Here is an 18,520-nt window from a genome sequence, read left to right on the forward strand (position 1 = left end):
TTCAGGCTTTTATTAAATTAGCCAGATTTACTGGCTGCCCTAGAGAGCAAGTCTTGTAAACATGCCCTTTGCGTGTGTATGCAGTAGAAACAGCAGTAGTGGTAGTAGCAGTAGTAGTAGCCTAGTAGTAATGGTATTGCAGTACCAGTACTACTAGTAGTAGCAGCAGTTGTAGTAGTAACAGTAGCAGACGTAATAGTATGCCTAATAGTAGTATAGCAGCAGCAGTAGTACTGTGCACGCGCGCGTTGACGTATGATGTACAGGATTTAGTTAATCCATCACAACATAACCTTTAATATTGTTACTCTCAGGTAACTTGATGAAAATGCATTGAATACTTGACTATTACACTTATTGGCTGGCTGATTTATCGGTTTGTATTTTCCAAAGGCTGCGTGGTTTCGTTTCCATGTTCCAACGACTACACGTCAGATCGCGTGCGCTGCGCCTTGCTCGCTCACTGTACGTGACGTCAAACCAGCATGGCGGTCAAGGTGACTTCGGCATCGCTCTCTTAGCGATTTTCAAACCTCTACTTTAACATGTCTGCATGTCTTCTGTTCGTTTTCATGTGTAGGAATTACCAAAGCTAGACTTTCTGGTCCTGTCCGGGTAGGGCGCCTTGGATGCGGTGTACTCTAAGGCTGTAGCATCACTGGGCTAGCCGCCGCCCGGCGGTGGCTGGCCTTGATGAGACATCCACAACCAAGTTAGCGAGATAATGCTAAACAGCTATCGGACTGCTAATACTGCCGTGATAAAATCACTAACGCTAGCTGAAGTCGCATCGTTTCAAAGCAGTCGTCTCAGTCAATTTGCTCTCGCATTTTGCCGATGTAAAGCTTAACATGTCATTGCAACGGTTTGTGTCCTCTTCCTATGAGTAGTTTGTGCTTGCTAGCCGGCTACCCAGTTGTAACGTTAGTATGAGGTAGTTTAGAGGTTTGGCTTGTTGGCTGGTCGATTGTTTAGGTGGCTGCCTCACCTGCTCAACTTGACGGTATGTCAGGGTGTCGTCGTTTCTCTGTGATTATGTGCCATGTCTGTCGCAGTGGGTTGTGTTTCTCCTTCACAGCAGTGGACGTTTCAAGGAGACATAAACCCAAAGCAGCTCGCTTGTTTTGCTTCGTGTTATGTGAAGTAGATCGCCTGCAAAGCTTACTTTACTCCGCAACTTTTTTTTGGAAATGTGAAAACGCATATTCGCACTGTCGAACAATGTCATAATGTTCTTTTTATTGTGTATTGGTTTAGGTGCAATCTACCAAACGCGGGGACCCGAGTGAGCTGAAAGCAATCTTCCAGACGGTAAGGTTTGCACAGGTTTCATCCAAACAAATCAGTCTCAAATGTTTCTTTGGTCAATGTCACTTTACGTATAGTAATATTCATTTGTGAAACAGCTCTATAATTAGAAATCAGCTCACCCCACTGTGTTCACTTGGTGGATGAGCTTGTGAGTTTGTCATGGGATTGAAGTTACAGCATTAGCCACAGTTAAAGGTCCAGCACAGACTGTTGTTATTACGCTAAAGCACAACTAACTAAGTGAATAGATTGTCAGTGATCACATTCATCAGTTAGGCTAACATTGTTGTTTATTCTGACAGAAGTCGAAGCTTAAACATAGTTGTGGTTCATACTTGTCAGTCAGCAGCAGCGGTTGTGAGTGGAGTGGTTGTTTTGCTTCAGTACAGCAAGAAGAGTGTTTAATATCTGCTCTTCTCAATCTCAGTCTGCTTTGATCATCATGACGTGTTCCTTTAACACACGTGTCGGACTGTACTGTACATATATAAATGCTTACTTATGTAGCCTGGATAGCTCAGTTGGCAGAGCATTAGACTTTTAATCTGAGGGTCCTGGGTTCTGGTCCCTGTTCAGTTTTTGTTTCACTGTCTCCAGTACATCACAAGCAAGGACTTGCATGCCCTTGTGCTTAACAGATCAGAGAGCACTGTATCACACCAGTGATCATTTTGGAAAACATTTTGAAAGTAGAGTCAGAGTAAAGGTTATTGCATGTTGCAGGATACAAATGCAGACTGGTCTGTGTATGACCATGAGATGTCTTGAGTGACTTAAGAGTGGGCTTGTTTAACCTTCACCTTGCTCCACTGTCTTCTGCGTGGCGAGTATGGGGCCCACTGTGTGATTGTCAAGTGGGCCAGCAGTTGTCGGTACGCTGGTATACATAGGTCAAATAGCTTACAAGCTCAAGCCAAAAACATCAGTGCACATGTGCCCGCTCATGTGTGCACAAGTGTACTGGTGTCATTCTGACATGTTACGCTGCAATTGCAAGATCAATGACCTTGGTTGTTCAGGTGCAGCATGAATCACCAGCACAGTTTAATAAAAGGCCAATGACAGAGCTGATGTTTTTGTGAGCCACTAACCTCAAAATTGAATTTGGACACTTTTGTTGATAATTTGCACATGAAACAAAGTTAGAATAGCGCTGAAAGTAGTAGTCAGTGTAGTGTAGAGAGTAAAACATGCACCTTTTTATAATCTTGTATGATGGTCACAGCTTGTGACGCTAGATTTGAACTAGTAACAAAGAGCCTCCAGTGTACAGTGTAGTACTGCTGACCTGTGGTTAGCTCAAAGCCATGTACTTGTCATGCTCCACACTCCTTGCATCTGAACACTGACCAAACAGGCCATTAGCTGGGGCACTGAGAGGGTTAACAAAGCTGTGGATAACAGCTAATGTAAAGCTTATTGCTATTGAGATGGATTAACTCTTGGTTATGTAAATGGTGCACACAACTTGTAGAGATAACTGGAGGGATACACAGAAGCAATTGTTGTAATTGTTTATTAAATAAAGTAATTGTTGGTTTGTTCATTTAGGGTTAAGGGAAAAGAAGTTAGCGCCTGTGAAGGGTTAGACATCCATGCTGATATTGTTTTTGTTTCTCCTCTCAGTATGCCAGTGTAGTGGACAAAGATGGAGAGAGGTTCATGACCCCAGGAGACTTTGTCCAGAGGTATCTAGGACTACACACACAGATCCACCACAACCCCAAAACTGTACAGCTCATCGCTGCTGTGGCTGACACCACAAAGGACGGGTACGTACAGAAACAGTGTGCGCGAACACACACACACACACACACACACACACACACACTGAGCTTATCATCACTAATTGACAGTTTACTGAGCCATGTCTGATCAGTACTTGCCATTATAGCCACTTACAGATAAGATAAAACTCCAAATGACTCTTGTTTCCCAGACTGTTTGTGTATGCAGTGATACGTGCACAAGATACACACTGACTTAGTGTTTAGATCTGTTCAGAAAACCTCAGTGACAAATGTGCTTTTTTACGCAGAAATTAAAGATTATTTGTCAGCTGTAGGTAATTTCATTTGGCCGTCTGGCCTTTCAGTTCACTAAAACATTTTGCAATATGTTTGCATATAACAATCTGTTTATACCAAAGGTCAAACTGTTCCCCGGAACAGAGGAAATGTTTTGTGTGTATGTGTGTGTGATTTCAGTGAAATGGTCTTTTAAGCAATAGGCTTCATTCCAAAGTCTTTGTTTTTAACAATATATCTTTTTTTCCTCTTACACCACATATACACCCACAACGGCAGGCTGATCTCGTTCCAGGAGTTTCTTGCCTTTGAATCAGTGCTGTGTGCACCCGACGCTCTTTTCATAGTAGCCTTCCAGCTGTTTGACAAGACTGGAACTGGAGCCATTTCCTTCGGTACGTGTTTTCTGTATTTTCACGAGTTCACATAATTTTGACGAATAGAAAAAATGACTATATCAATATAGCACTGTACACTGTAAAATAGAAGGAAATTCTCTAGTTTAATTGCAGTGCATTGAATCCATCCCTGATGTGTTTGTGTGCTGTGTCATCAGAGCAATTTACATGTTTTCCTGCGATACACTGTGGAGAATAAATGTCCTAACATGACATTGTTAACCAGATTACTCCTCGGTCTAAGTCATTACACATGGAAGGCCTTACATAGTCTCTCTCATGCACTGTTTCTTCTTTCCTTTCTACTTCTGCTTTCTTTCTTAAGTCACACACACAAAGCTTTGTGTTATGGATTTGGATTGATTTGACTTAAGGACTTAGATTATGAAATTTGCCCGGGAGATTGATTATTGATTTCTTTCTTTGAATGTGTATTTGTGCTGCAGAGAATGTTAGGGACATCTTCAGCCAGACCACCGTGCACCACCACATTCCCTTCAACTGGGACTGTGAGTTCATCCGTCTGCACTTTGGGCACGACAGCAAGAAACACCTCAGCTACCTCGAGTTCACCCAGTTCCTGCAGGTACGTGGATTACACGCATGCACGCACGCACGCACGCACACACGCACACGCACACACACACACACACACACACACACACACACACACACACACACACACACAGATCAGTTTTTCCACTCTCCCTCTTTTTTTCACTTTGTCTTTCACTTGACTATATTTACACTCAGCCTTGTGGTGTCATGTTTTTTTTTTAAGGAGCTGCAGTTGGAGCATGCACGCCAGGCGTTTGCCCAGAAGGACAAAGGGAAGAATGGCGTCATCTCCGCTATGGACTTCAGTGACATTATGGCCACCATCAGACACCACATGCTCACACCCTTTGTGGAGGAGAACCTTGTCTCAGTGAGTGTTTGTGCCCGGAGAGCTTACTGACAGTAATGTGTATGATTTGTCACTATGGCCACAGAGAGTATTCAGTTCTGATTGACAGGAGGATGGATGTTATTTTCAGATAACCAGCTCTGACTATTTTATTATTATTATTTTTTATAGCTAGAAGCGTACTCATTTCAGTTTTTACTGGGCAACGACATCTCCCACTTTTGGAGTAGCAAACTGTTAATATTCCTAATAGGGACAAAATGTTTTTAGTTTGGCCCAGAATATGAAAAACAAGCAGAGGTAAATCCTCATCCGATTCGCATCCAGGGTTATTAGCCTTAAAGCACAATACTGGTCATTTTCAACCTGGGCCTGGTGCATTTCTAATTTTGATAATCTTTTAAGCTTTGCTCAGCGTCTGCTGTGTTCTCTTGTGATAGGTGTTTTCACACATTCCCACTATAATCTCTGACACTTCTATATATATAAAAAGCATATTCATAGTCAAACCAGCACCTGTTGTGCTCTGCCTTTCTTCTACCAGGCTGCAGGTGGCAGCACCTCTCACATGGTCAGCTTCTCGTACTTCAATGCCTTCAACTCCCTCCTGAACAACATGGAGCTGATACGCAAGATCTACAGCACGCTGGCCGGCACGCGGAAGGACACACTGGTGACCAAAGGTGCGCACACCGTTACATCATTGTGATGATGTATCTTTTCCTTTCAGCTAAGATGTTGCATGAGTGTGTCAGGAATGTCCATGTTGTTATAAAAGGCAATTCTCTCTTATCTCTCTCTATGCAGAAGAGTTTGTTCATGGTGCCAACAAGTTTGGTCAGATCACTCCCATGGAAATTGACATCCTGTACCAGTTATCAGGCCTGCACTCCCCCTCCGGGTAAACACTCAGTTAACGAGTCTGTCAGGCCCAAATGTCTGTACTTATACTTACTGAAAAATATTATGAGCTGTATGATGACAGTGATAATGATAGTGATGATAGTGGTAAATAACGAGGGAATAAACATCTGTGTATCAGGCGCCTGAATCTTATCGACATTGAGAGGATAGCTCCGTTAGAGGAAGGATGTCTGCCCTACCACCTGGCTGAAACCCAAAAACAGGTAGGAAGCTTGTGGCAGTCTGTGTGTAACTCCTAATTCAAAGTAAATATAATGTATCACACATTCTGTATTCCCACCACAAAAGCAGGATTTTGTCTTGCGTGAGAAACGGGAACAATTTCCAGCGATGGCCTTATTGACATCATCATAAACAGAACTCACCATGGTCCTATATGTGGTTGTCCATCAGGCCCATGGGGACAGTACCAGGCCTGTGTGGCTCCAAGTTGCTGAGTCGGCCTACAGGTTCACCCTGGGCTCCATTGCTGGGGGTGAGTTATCCTCTCTGATGGACACACAGCAGCATCTGATATATCTAATTTGGTGGATAGTATTTAGTCTGAGTTTGTGCGTGTTTACAAAGCTACGGGAGCGACGGCTGTGTACCCCATCGACTTGGTGAAGACTCGTATGCAGAACCAGAGGTCCACAGGATCCTTTGTTGGGGAGCTGATGTACAAGAACAGCTTTGACTGTGCCAAGAAGGTGCTTCGCTATGAGGGCTTCTTCGGCTTCTACAGAGGTAGGCCAGAAAGGCAGAGCTCTCACATGGCGCCTGTACTATCTGCAGTCACAACACAGTGATTTGGTGTTTTATCTGGTTCTTTTTCACCACTGATACACACTTCATATGAAAATGAGCCAAATATAAGATTCTCAGAGTAATTCAAAATGAAGATTTTTTTTTGTTGTTAAATCAATTCAAATGTTTTCTATTTCTTCTTGTGTTGAAGTGATGTAGCATCCTTCTTTGTCTATAAGCAGCAGAGTTTAGCAGAATGTCTATTGCTTGTACCTTATTTTGGGCTGTGTTGCATCATACTAACTTCAAGATACCCCTAGTGTGATCAACTTTCCTTTTCCTCTCTCAAGTGTCCTCATCTTTCATATCATTAGTAAAAGCGCAGTCTGTCTTCATGTTTTTTGACCTTGTGTCTTATTTTCCATCTTGGAAAATCCTGTCACTCAATCCCCCATAATGCCCCACAGGTCTGGTTCCTCAGCTTATAGGTGTTGCACCTGAGAAGGCTATCAAACTCACAGTGAGTACCTCCCCTCACATACACAACGCACAATCCTCCTCCGCTCCATATTCACTTTGAATGCACACCTGTAATGTTACATTGGCAAAAAGTATTTATTTTACAGGAGCTTCCTCACCAACGTTTACTGCATGTTGACAATTAAACCATACACAACACATGAAAATTAAACAAATTAAAACAAAATCAAACAAAAAGGGGTCCACAAATGAAAAATACAGTAAGAGGAAGTGCAAAAGTATGATGATAATAAGAAAGACATCACATTAGGGCAAATTTACAAAGGCTAGATGACACTGATTGACTGATTTTCAGCATTACTCTGAATTGTCTTTGGTCTCATGCCTGCTTGTGTCTGTGTCCCCCAGGTGAACGACTTTGTAAGAGACAAGTGGACCGGAAAAGACGGCACAATTCCTTTCTTTGCTGAGGTTTTGGCTGGTGGCTGTGTAAGTACCACGTCCCAAACACTTTTGTATCTGGCTCCATCTGTTTGTGAATGCATGAATGAACGCCAGATAAGAGGAAATGAGGATGCAGTCAGTTACCCAAGGGTGTGTGCCTCTTAAGTTGTAAAGGCCATTAGACAGTAACTCATGCATGCAGTCTGTTTATTTGTTGGACTAACTTGCTTGCAGAGTTCCACATGACGTTACTAACAGCGGACTGCAATGCTAAATTGCATCCGGAGTTAAATTGTCATTGTCCAATGCTACATGTTTTTGTTTTTTTTTTCTGTTTTTCTGTTTTTGATAGCGTTGTTCGTCTTTACACACATTGGCCCAGCACACCTCACCGTCCGAGGAAATGGCAAAGTAAATAATTGATCAGGATTTAATTTTTTCTCTTGATACTTTTCATGAGCAAGACTTGGCTCCCATCCCTCAGCTGCGTACATGTGAGATGCACGAGCAGTGTTTTTTTGTTTTGTTTTTTTATGTAAATGTGTGAACAAGCTCTTCCCCACCCCTTTTATCCAGGCTGGAGGGTCTCAGGTGATCTTTACCAACCCTCTGGAGATTGTGAAGATCCGCCTGCAGGTGGCAGGAGAGATCACCACTGGACCTCGAGTCAGTGCACTCAGCGTGGTCCGTGACCTGGGCTTCTTCGGCCTCTACAAGGTAATGTGTCTTTGAATGTACCACAGTCTCCCCTCAGGCTGCCCAATGATGGTTGCATGAGTGGTTGGTAGTAGTGCAAACAGCATTTTCTTCTCACTGTGTGAAAAAGAACTTAATTAATTTACTGCCGCTCACTCTGTGTGGCATTTATGCACTCCTCTTTGCTACAGTCTACTCCCGAGCACAGTCTCATACATCTGTCTGTTCTTTGTGTGTCTTTCCAGGGTGCTAAAGCATGTTTCCTGAGAGACATCCCCTTCTCAGCCATCTATTTCCCCGCGTATGCCCACCTCAAGTCCCTGCTAGCTGACGAACAAGGCAGGCTGGGAGCTCTGCAGCTTCTCACTGCTGGAGCGATTGCAGGTAGCCTCAGACTATGACCCAGAACAGCAGAAGCAGTCAGTGCTCATTTAGAACACGATCCAACAATTCACTTGCACTGTATTTTATGAAATGAGCGAAATGCATACCATTCAAGACTCCAAAGCTGCAAGCAGAATCAAGAAGTGCTTCTAAACAAGCTGTTGATTATTAATTATTTATGACTTTACGTCCCCTTAAGTCACAGTGACCCCAAGGTTTGACGTAACATGCATCATCTGACTTCTTATTTCCCAGGTATCCCTGCAGCCTCCCTTGTGACGCCGGCTGATGTCATCAAGACGCGTCTGCAAGTTGCAGCGAGGGCAGGACAGACCACTTACACAGGAGTCATCGATTGCTTCAGGAAGATTATGAGAGAAGAAGGGTTCAGGGCTTTGTGGAAGGGAGCTGGAGGTGTGTGTTTGAGTACTCCTGCACACATAGACTCAGTGCTTCTGATTGTTTTTGCATTGAAACTGTTTGAATTGTCTCTCTCTCTTCTCTCCAGCTCGTATGTGCCGGTCTTCTCCTCAGTTTGGTGTGACTCTGGTGACTTATGAGCTCTTACAGCGGTGGTTCTATGTTGACTTTGGAGGACAGTAAGTTGATCTTTGTTTTATTAAAAGGAGAGTGAGGAATTAAGTCACCTTTGTTCCCTTTTATACCAACTTAAGCTAAAAAGTAGACGAGGAGAGGTTGGGGAAGCACGTGAGGATGCACTAGTAGGATTCATGGCCAGTATGGACTTCACGGGTTGACATCAGGATATACTTCTGTCCTATTGTCCATCATGACTCCTCAGAAAAGTAGCATTCACTTCTAGTAAAATGAAAACGACTTATGTCATAACACATATTTCTATAAATGTAACTATAAATGCTAAAAACATAATTTTTCCTCTTCATTTATATACTAAAGGTGTCATTACGTTTGTGTAGTGATCACTCCCGTCCTTCTTCTCTCCTCTCTGCAGTCGTCCGACAGGATCTGACCCCACACCCAAGTCTCGCATCTCAGAGCTTCCTCCCATTAACGCCAACCACGTCGGAGGCTACCGCCTGGCCGCGGCTACCTTTGCTGGGGTGGAGAACAAATTTGGCCTCCACCTTCCCAAATTCAAGTCGTCCGGTGTGGTTTCCATCCATCACCCAGAGCCGGTCGCTGCCACGCCGGCTCAGGCCCCATAGAGGTCTGAATCTCCATATCACTTTGTCATCCCTCGCCTCCTCTACCAGGAGCCAGGCACTTAGATAGATACACAGACAAAACACACACAGTTATAAAACACTCCACAAATAGGGGCCGTTAACTTAGGAACAAATGCCAGCCCGTTCACTCTCTCTAGGGTGAGGGTGTGCTCCACTGGTCCCCAGCCAGTGGTGGAGGTGGAGAGCTGGCTGCAGCTGTGGATGTAACAGAGCAGATAGCGTTGGGACCAGAGCGCTGACTGTGTTGTATCTTCAGTGGCTGTATGCTCCTGGCAGCTCCATCTTTTGTGTTCTTCTCGCCAACATTTGTGTAAAATGGAGCCTTGGGCACTCCCCTTTCTCTCTCTCTCTCTCATAAGTAGCTGATATTATTTTATTCTATTTTCTGTCTGATACTCAGTGTGAGTAGGACTTCTCTTATTGGACAGCGGGCATAGAAAATATTAGATTGGTCAGCATGGTGTGTGGGGCTTCACTGTCTCGATTGGTCCTCACACAGGAGGCTAAATACTGTACATATTGTATAACTGTACTGAGACAGCACATTGACAGGAAGCAGTGAAGAAAATGTTACAAGACAAAGCTCCGTAACATTCAGTCAGCGTCATTATACAGTAACTGTAATGTTATGGCAGTGTGGGGCCTTTTGGTCCTGGTTTCTGAGAATCACTCTTACTGATGTACAGAACTTTTCAATTAAGTGTTTTCTTGATAAAACGAGAATCATGAGAGAATTAGATATTAATAAATTAAATGTATCTGGATCAGTCATTGTATTTTATTGAAATAAATCATCCATATGGTTTTAATTTTAACAATATGTCTTCGAGTTTTATTCCAATGGAAAAGTGCAACCATCAGCTGTATCAGGAACCATAACAGGAAAGAGTACAGTACAATTAGTCTATGCAGAATACTGATCTTGATCATGTTATATCAAATATGGTTGCTACAGTTATCTTTAGCTCATTTTAAACATTAAAGAGAAAGTGTTTGAAGCTGAATTTCTTTTACCAGCCTGGTGAGGTCGGACTGCTGCATCTTGGAAGGAATGAAAAATAGGATGGAAAAGGAAAATAATGAAGAAAAAATCATGTTCTGTGGTTCCAACCTCAACTTTACACCTCCATTCAAAACTTAATGTAGTTTAATTAGATCCTCTGTAAGATAATCTAATTAAAGTCCGGAAACTGTTTTAAAGTCTGGAAACAGTTTTCTACTACTTATTACACAGGTATAAAACAATAACCTTTGGTACAGAAAAAACATCATCTTTTAACTGTACTAGTGTCAATAAATTCAAGGCAAGTATAGTAACGGATTTTGCCTGGTAAAAAGCTTGTAGTGCTAATTTTAGGAATGTACTACTCAAGCTCTTAGTACAAAGCAGCATTTTTTAAATAATACACAAAATATTTAAATAAGTGCAACCACCAGAATAAATATTAAATATTGTAGTGGTTAAAATGTAAGAATGACACACTTCTGCACAGGCAAGGGTGTGGATGTGTAAGCACATCAGCTGTTTTAGTCATCAAATTGCTGCTGAGAACAAAGGATCTGATAGTGATATGTCAGCGTTTCTTTTTTCACTCAAACACTTTGCCAGCCTTGTGCACAAGCGTGTCTGGAAAATATTAAAACATGTAAAAACACTCAAATGGTAATAAAAAGGTGCAAGTACAAAGGTTTGCATATTTAAAAAAGGGCAGAGTTGGTTGAGGCCTCAGGAGAAGAGCAGTTTTTGGAGCCCTGAGGATGTTATCAAAGCTAGAAGTTTAGAGTGGACAGCCACATCTGTGCTGAAAATCACTTCCCTGTATTCCTCTGTCACTTTCATCCACGTAACTGTGGTTTCTGTACTACTAATACTGCTACATGTGACATTAAGTGTTCCTACAAATACTCTAAAGCTCTTTGAAGACACATTTAAAAACACATCTAAAACTTGTCTAAAGCTGTCTTTTCTATCCCTTCTAGCTCTGCACATCTCCTCAGGCCAATCCATGTTGTAGTAGGTGGGAAAGCTGGAAGCCAGTGTTGTGTAGTGTGCTATAGGTGTGATAGAGTGTACTGGAGAGAAATTTATGAGCAGTGGTCAGAGTGGGGTTTGTAACATCAGACGTTGGCCAGCTCCTCAGCTTCATCTCGGTTCTCGTTGATCTCAGCCAGCGTCCTGACGAAGCGCGTCCACTCATCAGCCTTAGGCACGCAGATTTGCTGCAGAAAGACAAAAGGATCAATGCATCCAACAGCATGTCAAGCAAGAGCTGGAGAGAGTGACGCCACAAGCACCAGAAGGTCAACACCTGAATATCCAGAATCTGACATGGACCAATATCATTTGTTTTCAGTAGTATAACTGAAGGACAGTAAAGCATCACAGTAAAATGGGATGACATCTCACCTCCCCTACATCGTAGACCTGCACCTGTCCTTCCGAGTCCCCAGTGGCAATCTCTTTGCCAGAGTGAGCCCATCTCACACGGTTCAGTGCTGGAGCCCCCTCCACACACACACTGGCAGTGGGAACCTAAAAAAAATACATATGATTTTCTGTACTTGAAGGACATTTTGGGAAATGCTTTTTCATTTTCTTGCCAAGAGTAAGATGAGAAGATTGATTCCACTTTCATACGATTCCAGTAAATATGTAAAATGTAAAATATGTCAAACTATTCTGTTAAAGGGTGAAATCAAGGTATTACATTTCAGTGCTGTGCGTGTGTGCGTGTGCGTGTATACCTCTGTGTCATTGTTGAGGTTCCACAGGTCCAGGCGTCCAGATAGGTCCACACAAGCAAACAGGGCAGGGTGTGTTGGAGACCACATCGCATCATAGACATAGTCACAACTGTCCTCAAACGAGTACAACGGGCGGGTGCTCTGTACAGAAGGACAGAGGGAGAAATGGATTCATGTTAGGATACATGACTAATAGTGTATCTAATAGTATGATAGCTTGTGTGTGACTGTAAATGTCTCACCTTAGTGCTCCAGAGTTTGACGGTCCAGTCAAAAGAGGAGGAGATGAAGAGATGAGAGAAGTCAACGGGTCCTCCGGCACTGTGACAGCTCAGCCCGGTCACCGGACCATGATGTCCCTCAAACACCTCAGTGATACCCGCCTTACTGTGACACACACATGAAAAGAACTGTGAGGATTTCTACTAATTACCTTCCTCCCCCCAAAGGCCTTTCCAGAATTTGTTGGAAGCCACAGTGTTGCATTCACATCCAGGTTGTAAACCAAACAAAAATCTGTCCATTGGAAGACATTTGGTGCTAATGGGGACAGAGGTCAGGGGGCACTCACCTCCCGTGGCGACAGGCTGTGTAGACAGAGCCGTCCTCGCTTCCCACCACAAAGTTGTTCACGTCGCCCAGAGGAAAGGCCATGGAGGTGACAGCCACCGCTTTGCTCTGTTTGAATACCAGCTCCAGACTGTCCTGCAGGGAAAACACACGCTGCCTCAGACTCTGACAAACCAACAGATATTTATGGCAGCATGTCTGCACGTCATCCATACAAGTTGAACGTACCTGTGGCTGGGAGAGCATGTCGAGGCTCCAGGAGCACATTTTGCCATCAGTGGAAATGCTGATCAGGTTGTTGGCGTTTTGGGTCCCTACCACGTTCACACAGTAGACGGGGTGCTGAACACAGCGGAGCGCAGTCAGGAGGAGTTAGACAAGCATACACTTACTGTACCAAAAGTCAGCCAGATGTAAACATGTGGAGAAATATTAGAACATAAATGAAGTAGTTTGGGAGTGTGAGCTCCAGTGCATTACTGTGTGTGCAGCTGCAGACAGGGGAGTTCTCTGAACTGGGGTGCGCTTGTTGCTCCTGTTGTCCCATAAGACAATCTGTCCGGAGTACGTCCCGCCCACCACCAGGTTGGGGTGAAACTTTGCAAACCCGGCTGACATCACCTCTGACTGGAGGAAGAAAATCATACAATTTAAATATATCTGCTTCTGCCTAAATATGTGGCTGCATTAAGCTGAAAACGATTTATTTAGCGATGTAAACTTTCTTAAAGAGAAATATTCCAGTGGTTTGTAGGGTTTGAATTCTCTCCTTACCTGGCAGTGGAAGATGTACTCGGGTGTGTCTTTCTTGTACTTCATGTTCCAGACCAGTGCCACTCCATCGGGCTCATGGGGAGCATCCTCGTTGTTGTTATATGAGGCCACCAGCAGCTCTGGATACTGAGGGGAACATGGCAGCCAAGAGGCGGCGAAGCGAGGCAAGAGTCATTTAAGAGTCACAAATGAATCCACAGAGTATTCATAGTCAGTCACTTAGAGTCAACATACATGGAATAATAGGGAAAAGGTTAGACAGCATAACTGAAAGGTTAAAGCCCCTGTGTCAGTGTTCTGACCCACCTGAGGGGACCAGTCGAGACAGGTGACCACTCTGTTTTTAGTCCAGCGCTCATCTGCAAACTGTCTGTTCAGAACCAGCTTTGCGCCTGCCTGCAAGTCACTGTGAGGGGCCGAAAAAAAAAAAAAAAAAAAGAGATCAACCCTGCCTATCCATCAGTCTATCATTTCATTTCTATCTGCAACATTTGCACATGTGCCTCACCCCTCCTTATCCTCCAGGTCTCGACCGCTGTAGTCGAAGCAGACATCCACCTGCTCAGCCAGAGCTCTCTCCACAATTCTGCTGCCTCGCTCGAAAAACGACAAGAACTCCCCAGAGTGCAGGACCTGCAGCTTCTCTTCTTCTGTCAGCTCTTTGGGAGTGTCTACACACAGATAATAGAAACAGATAAGGAAAAATACTAGAAACAATCATGCCATTTGTTGTACTAAATATTTGGATAGAAATAAACCATTACTTAAAGAAAACATCTGGTATGGTAAGAGTAAAACAAGTACTAAAATCATTAACAGTTAAAGCACAGTTGATTGCCTGCCACATTTACTGGTATCCATAAATGAACAGCCAGCTCACACTGTGAAAGTTTACGTGTTACAAATGTCTGTCCTTACCCTCGTCCTGCTGTTCGCCCTGTTCATCTTTCTCCTCCTGGGTGTCCTCCGCTGGTGGGAGAGCAGTTATCTCCTCGTCCTCTTCCTCATCTGGAACACAAACACACACACACACACACACACACACACATATTTGATTCGATGCTTTATTCAGTTTTGATTCAGCCAAGGTAAAAGGTTGGGAAAACGTGTTCGTGTCTATGTTTGTTTACCTGGTTTTTGATCAGTGTGTGTCGGTGCCTCGGTGGGTGTCTGTGTTTCTTTGGAGTAAGACACCATTTCCTTCGGGACAAAGTCCACCTGGGTCACTTTGGACATGCCCAGCCTGACAGCTCCACGTCTACACACACACACACACACACATATACACCATTGTTGAAATAAGCACACGTGTAAACAGGTTTGCAATACAAAGCAGAACCGAATGCAAATCTCACATGTAAAGACATAAATAATGATGTACAGACATAATATTAACACATTTAGACAAGTCTAAGATGAAACCACAAGAACTGAATAAAGCTGGAAGACAAGCTAAAGGAGAGAGGAGGAGCAGTACCCCATCAGCTCAGAGTCGGAGTGGAGTTGCAGAGTAGAGGGGTCAGGATCCCAATGCAATGTCCTTATACAGCCAAACCACCAGACGGTGTTAGTAAGAGAAAGACAGGACAGACAGACAGACAGAAAGAGGAAAACAAGAGGATGTAACCAAACACAGAGGACAGGCAAAAGGTGAGCCATTTTAGAGATGTTAAAGGTGGGAAAGACAGCAAACAGAGAAGAAGAAAGACAGAGAGAGAAGAAGAACGGAGTGCGTGTTAATTGAGAAACATCAGCGTGCCGGTGAAAAGGCAAAAAGGAGATATGTCATAATTCATCAAGTATATTTACCATGTTAATACACACACACACTCGGCATGCAAGTACAACTCAACACTACATAAAAAATGACCTAAAACAACCAATCCCCATCTTTCACACACACACACACACAGACCTTGGTCCTGCGTTTCCGTCCCCAGAATCTTGGCTTCCTGCATCGCTGCCCACTGATTTGTTGGAGGGAGACATGGGGGCGGGGACTAGGTAGTGAAACAGACACGTATCTTCTGTTACTACCCTCAGGGGCTGAGCTGTGAGTGCGAGCGTGCATGTGTGTGTGTGTGTGTGTGTGTGTTTGTAGGTGCGTAAGTCGATGAATGGGTGGGTGAGTGAGGGAGAGTGTGAGTGAGAACGAGAGGGAGGAAGTGAGGTATGGAAGAAGTGTGTCAATGAGTGAGGGAGTGATTGAGTTTGCATGCAGTAAGGGGGACAAAACACAAAAGGACAGACAAAGGGGAGAGAAGAGAGAGAATGAAAATAAATGGCAGGCAGGTTTAGGTGTCATGCACAACAGTTATATAAAATGTTCAGATATTGTGTGAGGTGAGGGGGTGGGGGGGGGCGTGTCGGTGATGGAAACCAAGCCAGACAGCAAAGTTAGAGGTGACACTTCACTCCAGCAGACGACCAGAGAATGATTGGAGATAAGCAAGGGTGGGCGATTAAAAATAGAAGCATGCTGGCGTTTTGTGTGTTTACCATGGGGTATGTCAGGGGTGATGCCGACGCTCTGTAGCAGAGCCTCCGCCTCCCTCCTCTTCCTCTCCAGGTCAGAGTCGTCATGGCCAGAAGACCCACCTCCCACCTCGGCTCCACGCTTTGAGTCTCCCTGCAGAGTACAGAGCAAGCTAAAAACAAAGCAGCAGCCTGGCAGGTCCTTCGGTGCTATGTGAAATTAGAGCATGGAAGTTACTGTTTCTACCGCTTACATCCTTCTTTTTCTTCTCCTCTTCTTTTCTCTTCTTCTCCTCTCGAATCTGAGCGATCCGTTGTTTCTTCCTCTCCAGTTCAGCCTTCAGTTCACTCTTGTCAGACATACTGCAGGAGGAAGACAGGATGCCACAGGACAATGAAGAGACTTCAGGAAACACTCCCTACGATTGTTTTTTCCCTTTGATGTTATTTAATTTCAGTTCATTTATTTGCCTCAACTAAATGTCTGAATGTAAATTCTAGGCTTGTTTAGTGGGGCTGCAACTAACAAATAGCTTCATTATCAATCAATCTGTCAATTATTTTCTAATTGATGACTCGTTTGGTCAATAAAAGGTCAGAGAATAGACAGGAGATTGTCCTTCAAGTGGAGGACCAGAGTTAAAGCTTCACTGTTGGCAACATCAGATATGTCTAATGTATAATGTATACATACACAGAGTGCCTACAAGCACAGTCATTCCTGTACTGTGTAAGGGGGAAAATCTCTTTTAAGGGATCCCTGAAGTATGACATTAGTAGTATTAGATTACAATCATTTCATCGCCCTAATTGCCCTCTGAGTCACTAACTGCAAATGCTTCAAAACCACATTGCAGATCTATTTCCGAGCTGAAATTAGTAGTTGATAAATTAATTACTCGGCTGACAGGAAGTAAATCAACAACTATTTTGATTTCAAGCAAAAACACCAAACATCCTCAGTTTTCAACTTCTCAAATGTGAAGGTTTCCTGCTTTTCTTTGTCATACATGGTAGTAAAGTATCTTTGAGTTTTGGACTGTTGGTTGGATAAAGCGAGGAATAAGATTTTGCAGACAAAACGATTAATGATTAATTGAGAAAGAAATCAGCAGATAAATTGATAATGAAAAATAATGATTGGTCGCAGCTCCTCTCTACTTGATGCAAACTGTTTTTCTGGCTTGCTTTCTCCAGACTGAGGCCAAGCTGGTGAAAAACACTTCAAAAAGGTGAGTGCTTGAGTGAGAAAGACATATTCAACAGCTGCAAGGTCATTCGTTTAACATTAGAAATTCTGCACAGCAACAGATTGTTTTTTATTTTTTACGGAAGTTGGAATCAGCTTTTCTAGGATGCAAACTACACATATCAGTGCAGCAGTATTGTGACGTTTGAACCAGTGCAGCAGCATTACAAGGTAGCCCTGGGCCTGTCATACTGGTAACATGTGAACACCAGCCAGCTGTTGATAACAATGTTCTCTTTATCAGGGCTAACCAAGAATGACTGAGAGGGTGTATTATTCCAAAAATATACAAACTGAATATAAGCTGTTAGGCTTGGGAATTGTGGCTACATCAGTTATATTTTTATCCTAAAATTAATATTCCTTTATTATCCTGACACTCACTCCTATATATATATTAAAAGTCAGAGTTTTAAATTTTAGTGTAGACATGTCAGCATATATTTTACACACACCATCTACAAACTGGTCAAATGCATGTCCTACTGCTATCAAATGTGTGTCGTGGGTGACTGTCCATAACAGTTGGACAACCATCACAACTCCACCCACTGTCATCCTAACTGCAGATAAAAATCTAAACTAGCTATTGTGTCCATTTCACCTCGTCTTTCTTCATTATGAGTCGCTAATTTAGTGAACGCTTCGTGTTAAGAACGCTTTCTACTGGGTCACGGATTTGTCAAACATTTTTATAATCTAATTAACGGCTACACTCATTACAGGCAGCTAGCTTAGCTGTGTTAGCATGCTAATCTCCATGGCACCGGCGGGCCTAGCTACCCGTTATAATAAGCGACTAACGGTAGCATCGCAAAACCAACGCCCGAGCCTTTCTGCTTTACTGTGCCGTTTACTGACACGTTTAAAAACGACACAGTTGTGAAGGCATAATAAAATACCTGATATCAGATGTTAGATTTAAGTAGACAGACGACAATAGAATCCAGTTTCGTGTGCGTTAAGTCTGAAGAGAAGTGGTGGTGGAGGAGACTGATGATGCTGGAAGAGAGGCAGTAGTTTACTCAGCTGCGTTCTTCCTCGGCGGTTGGCAGCACAGCAGTTAAAGTAGAGCATTACCGCTGCCTGCTGGCAGATATTATATCTTCCTAGAGAATTACTAAATATTTGATGGTTTTGTTCAGCTACAACTATCCACTGTAACCTATTTGTTGGCAGGAGTGGTGGAAGAAGTATTCAGA

General features: G+C 43.3%; 2 protein-coding genes across 2 annotated transcripts; one reads left to right on the forward strand and one right to left on the reverse strand.

The window, feature by feature from the left end:
• Positions 1-485: 485 nt before the first annotated feature.
• LOC139297115 (electrogenic aspartate/glutamate antiporter SLC25A12, mitochondrial-like) lies at positions 486-10,317 on the forward strand. Its single transcript, XM_070919703.1, has 18 exons — positions 486-497; positions 1,258-1,311; positions 2,938-3,083; positions 3,618-3,733; positions 4,183-4,322; positions 4,518-4,664; positions 5,188-5,326; positions 5,451-5,544; positions 5,686-5,770; positions 5,961-6,042; positions 6,135-6,293; positions 6,761-6,813; positions 7,182-7,262; positions 7,794-7,934; positions 8,159-8,297; positions 8,553-8,711; positions 8,806-8,896; positions 9,271-10,317. Exons 1-18 carry the CDS (start codon positions 486-488, stop codon positions 9,482-9,484), a joined length of 2,052 nt encoding a protein of 683 aa, XP_070775804.1. The 3' UTR covers positions 9,485-10,317.
• On the reverse strand, positions 10,279-18,296 carry LOC139297116 (dynein, cytoplasmic 1, intermediate chain 2a-like). Its single transcript, XM_070919704.1, has 17 exons — positions 18,221-18,296; positions 16,324-16,432; positions 16,094-16,223; positions 15,510-15,594; positions 15,072-15,134; positions 14,725-14,852; positions 14,513-14,602; positions 14,103-14,265; positions 13,901-14,000; positions 13,595-13,720; positions 13,301-13,447; positions 13,049-13,162; positions 12,822-12,955; positions 12,493-12,637; positions 12,251-12,391; positions 11,913-12,038; positions 10,279-11,725 (listed from the first exon to the last, which is right to left on the reverse strand). The coding sequence occupies exons 2-17, from the start codon at positions 16,429-16,431 to the stop codon at positions 11,624-11,626; spliced, it is 1,902 nt and encodes a 633-aa protein (XP_070775805.1). The 5' UTR covers position 16,432; positions 18,221-18,296; the 3' UTR covers positions 10,279-11,623.
• Between the last annotated feature and the right edge of the window lie 224 nt (positions 18,297-18,520).

This window comes from Enoplosus armatus, chromosome 14 (genome assembly GCF_043641665.1).
Source record: "Enoplosus armatus isolate fEnoArm2 chromosome 14, fEnoArm2.hap1, whole genome shotgun sequence".
NCBI classification, from domain to species: Eukaryota; Metazoa; Chordata; class Actinopteri; order Centrarchiformes; family Enoplosidae; genus Enoplosus; species Enoplosus armatus.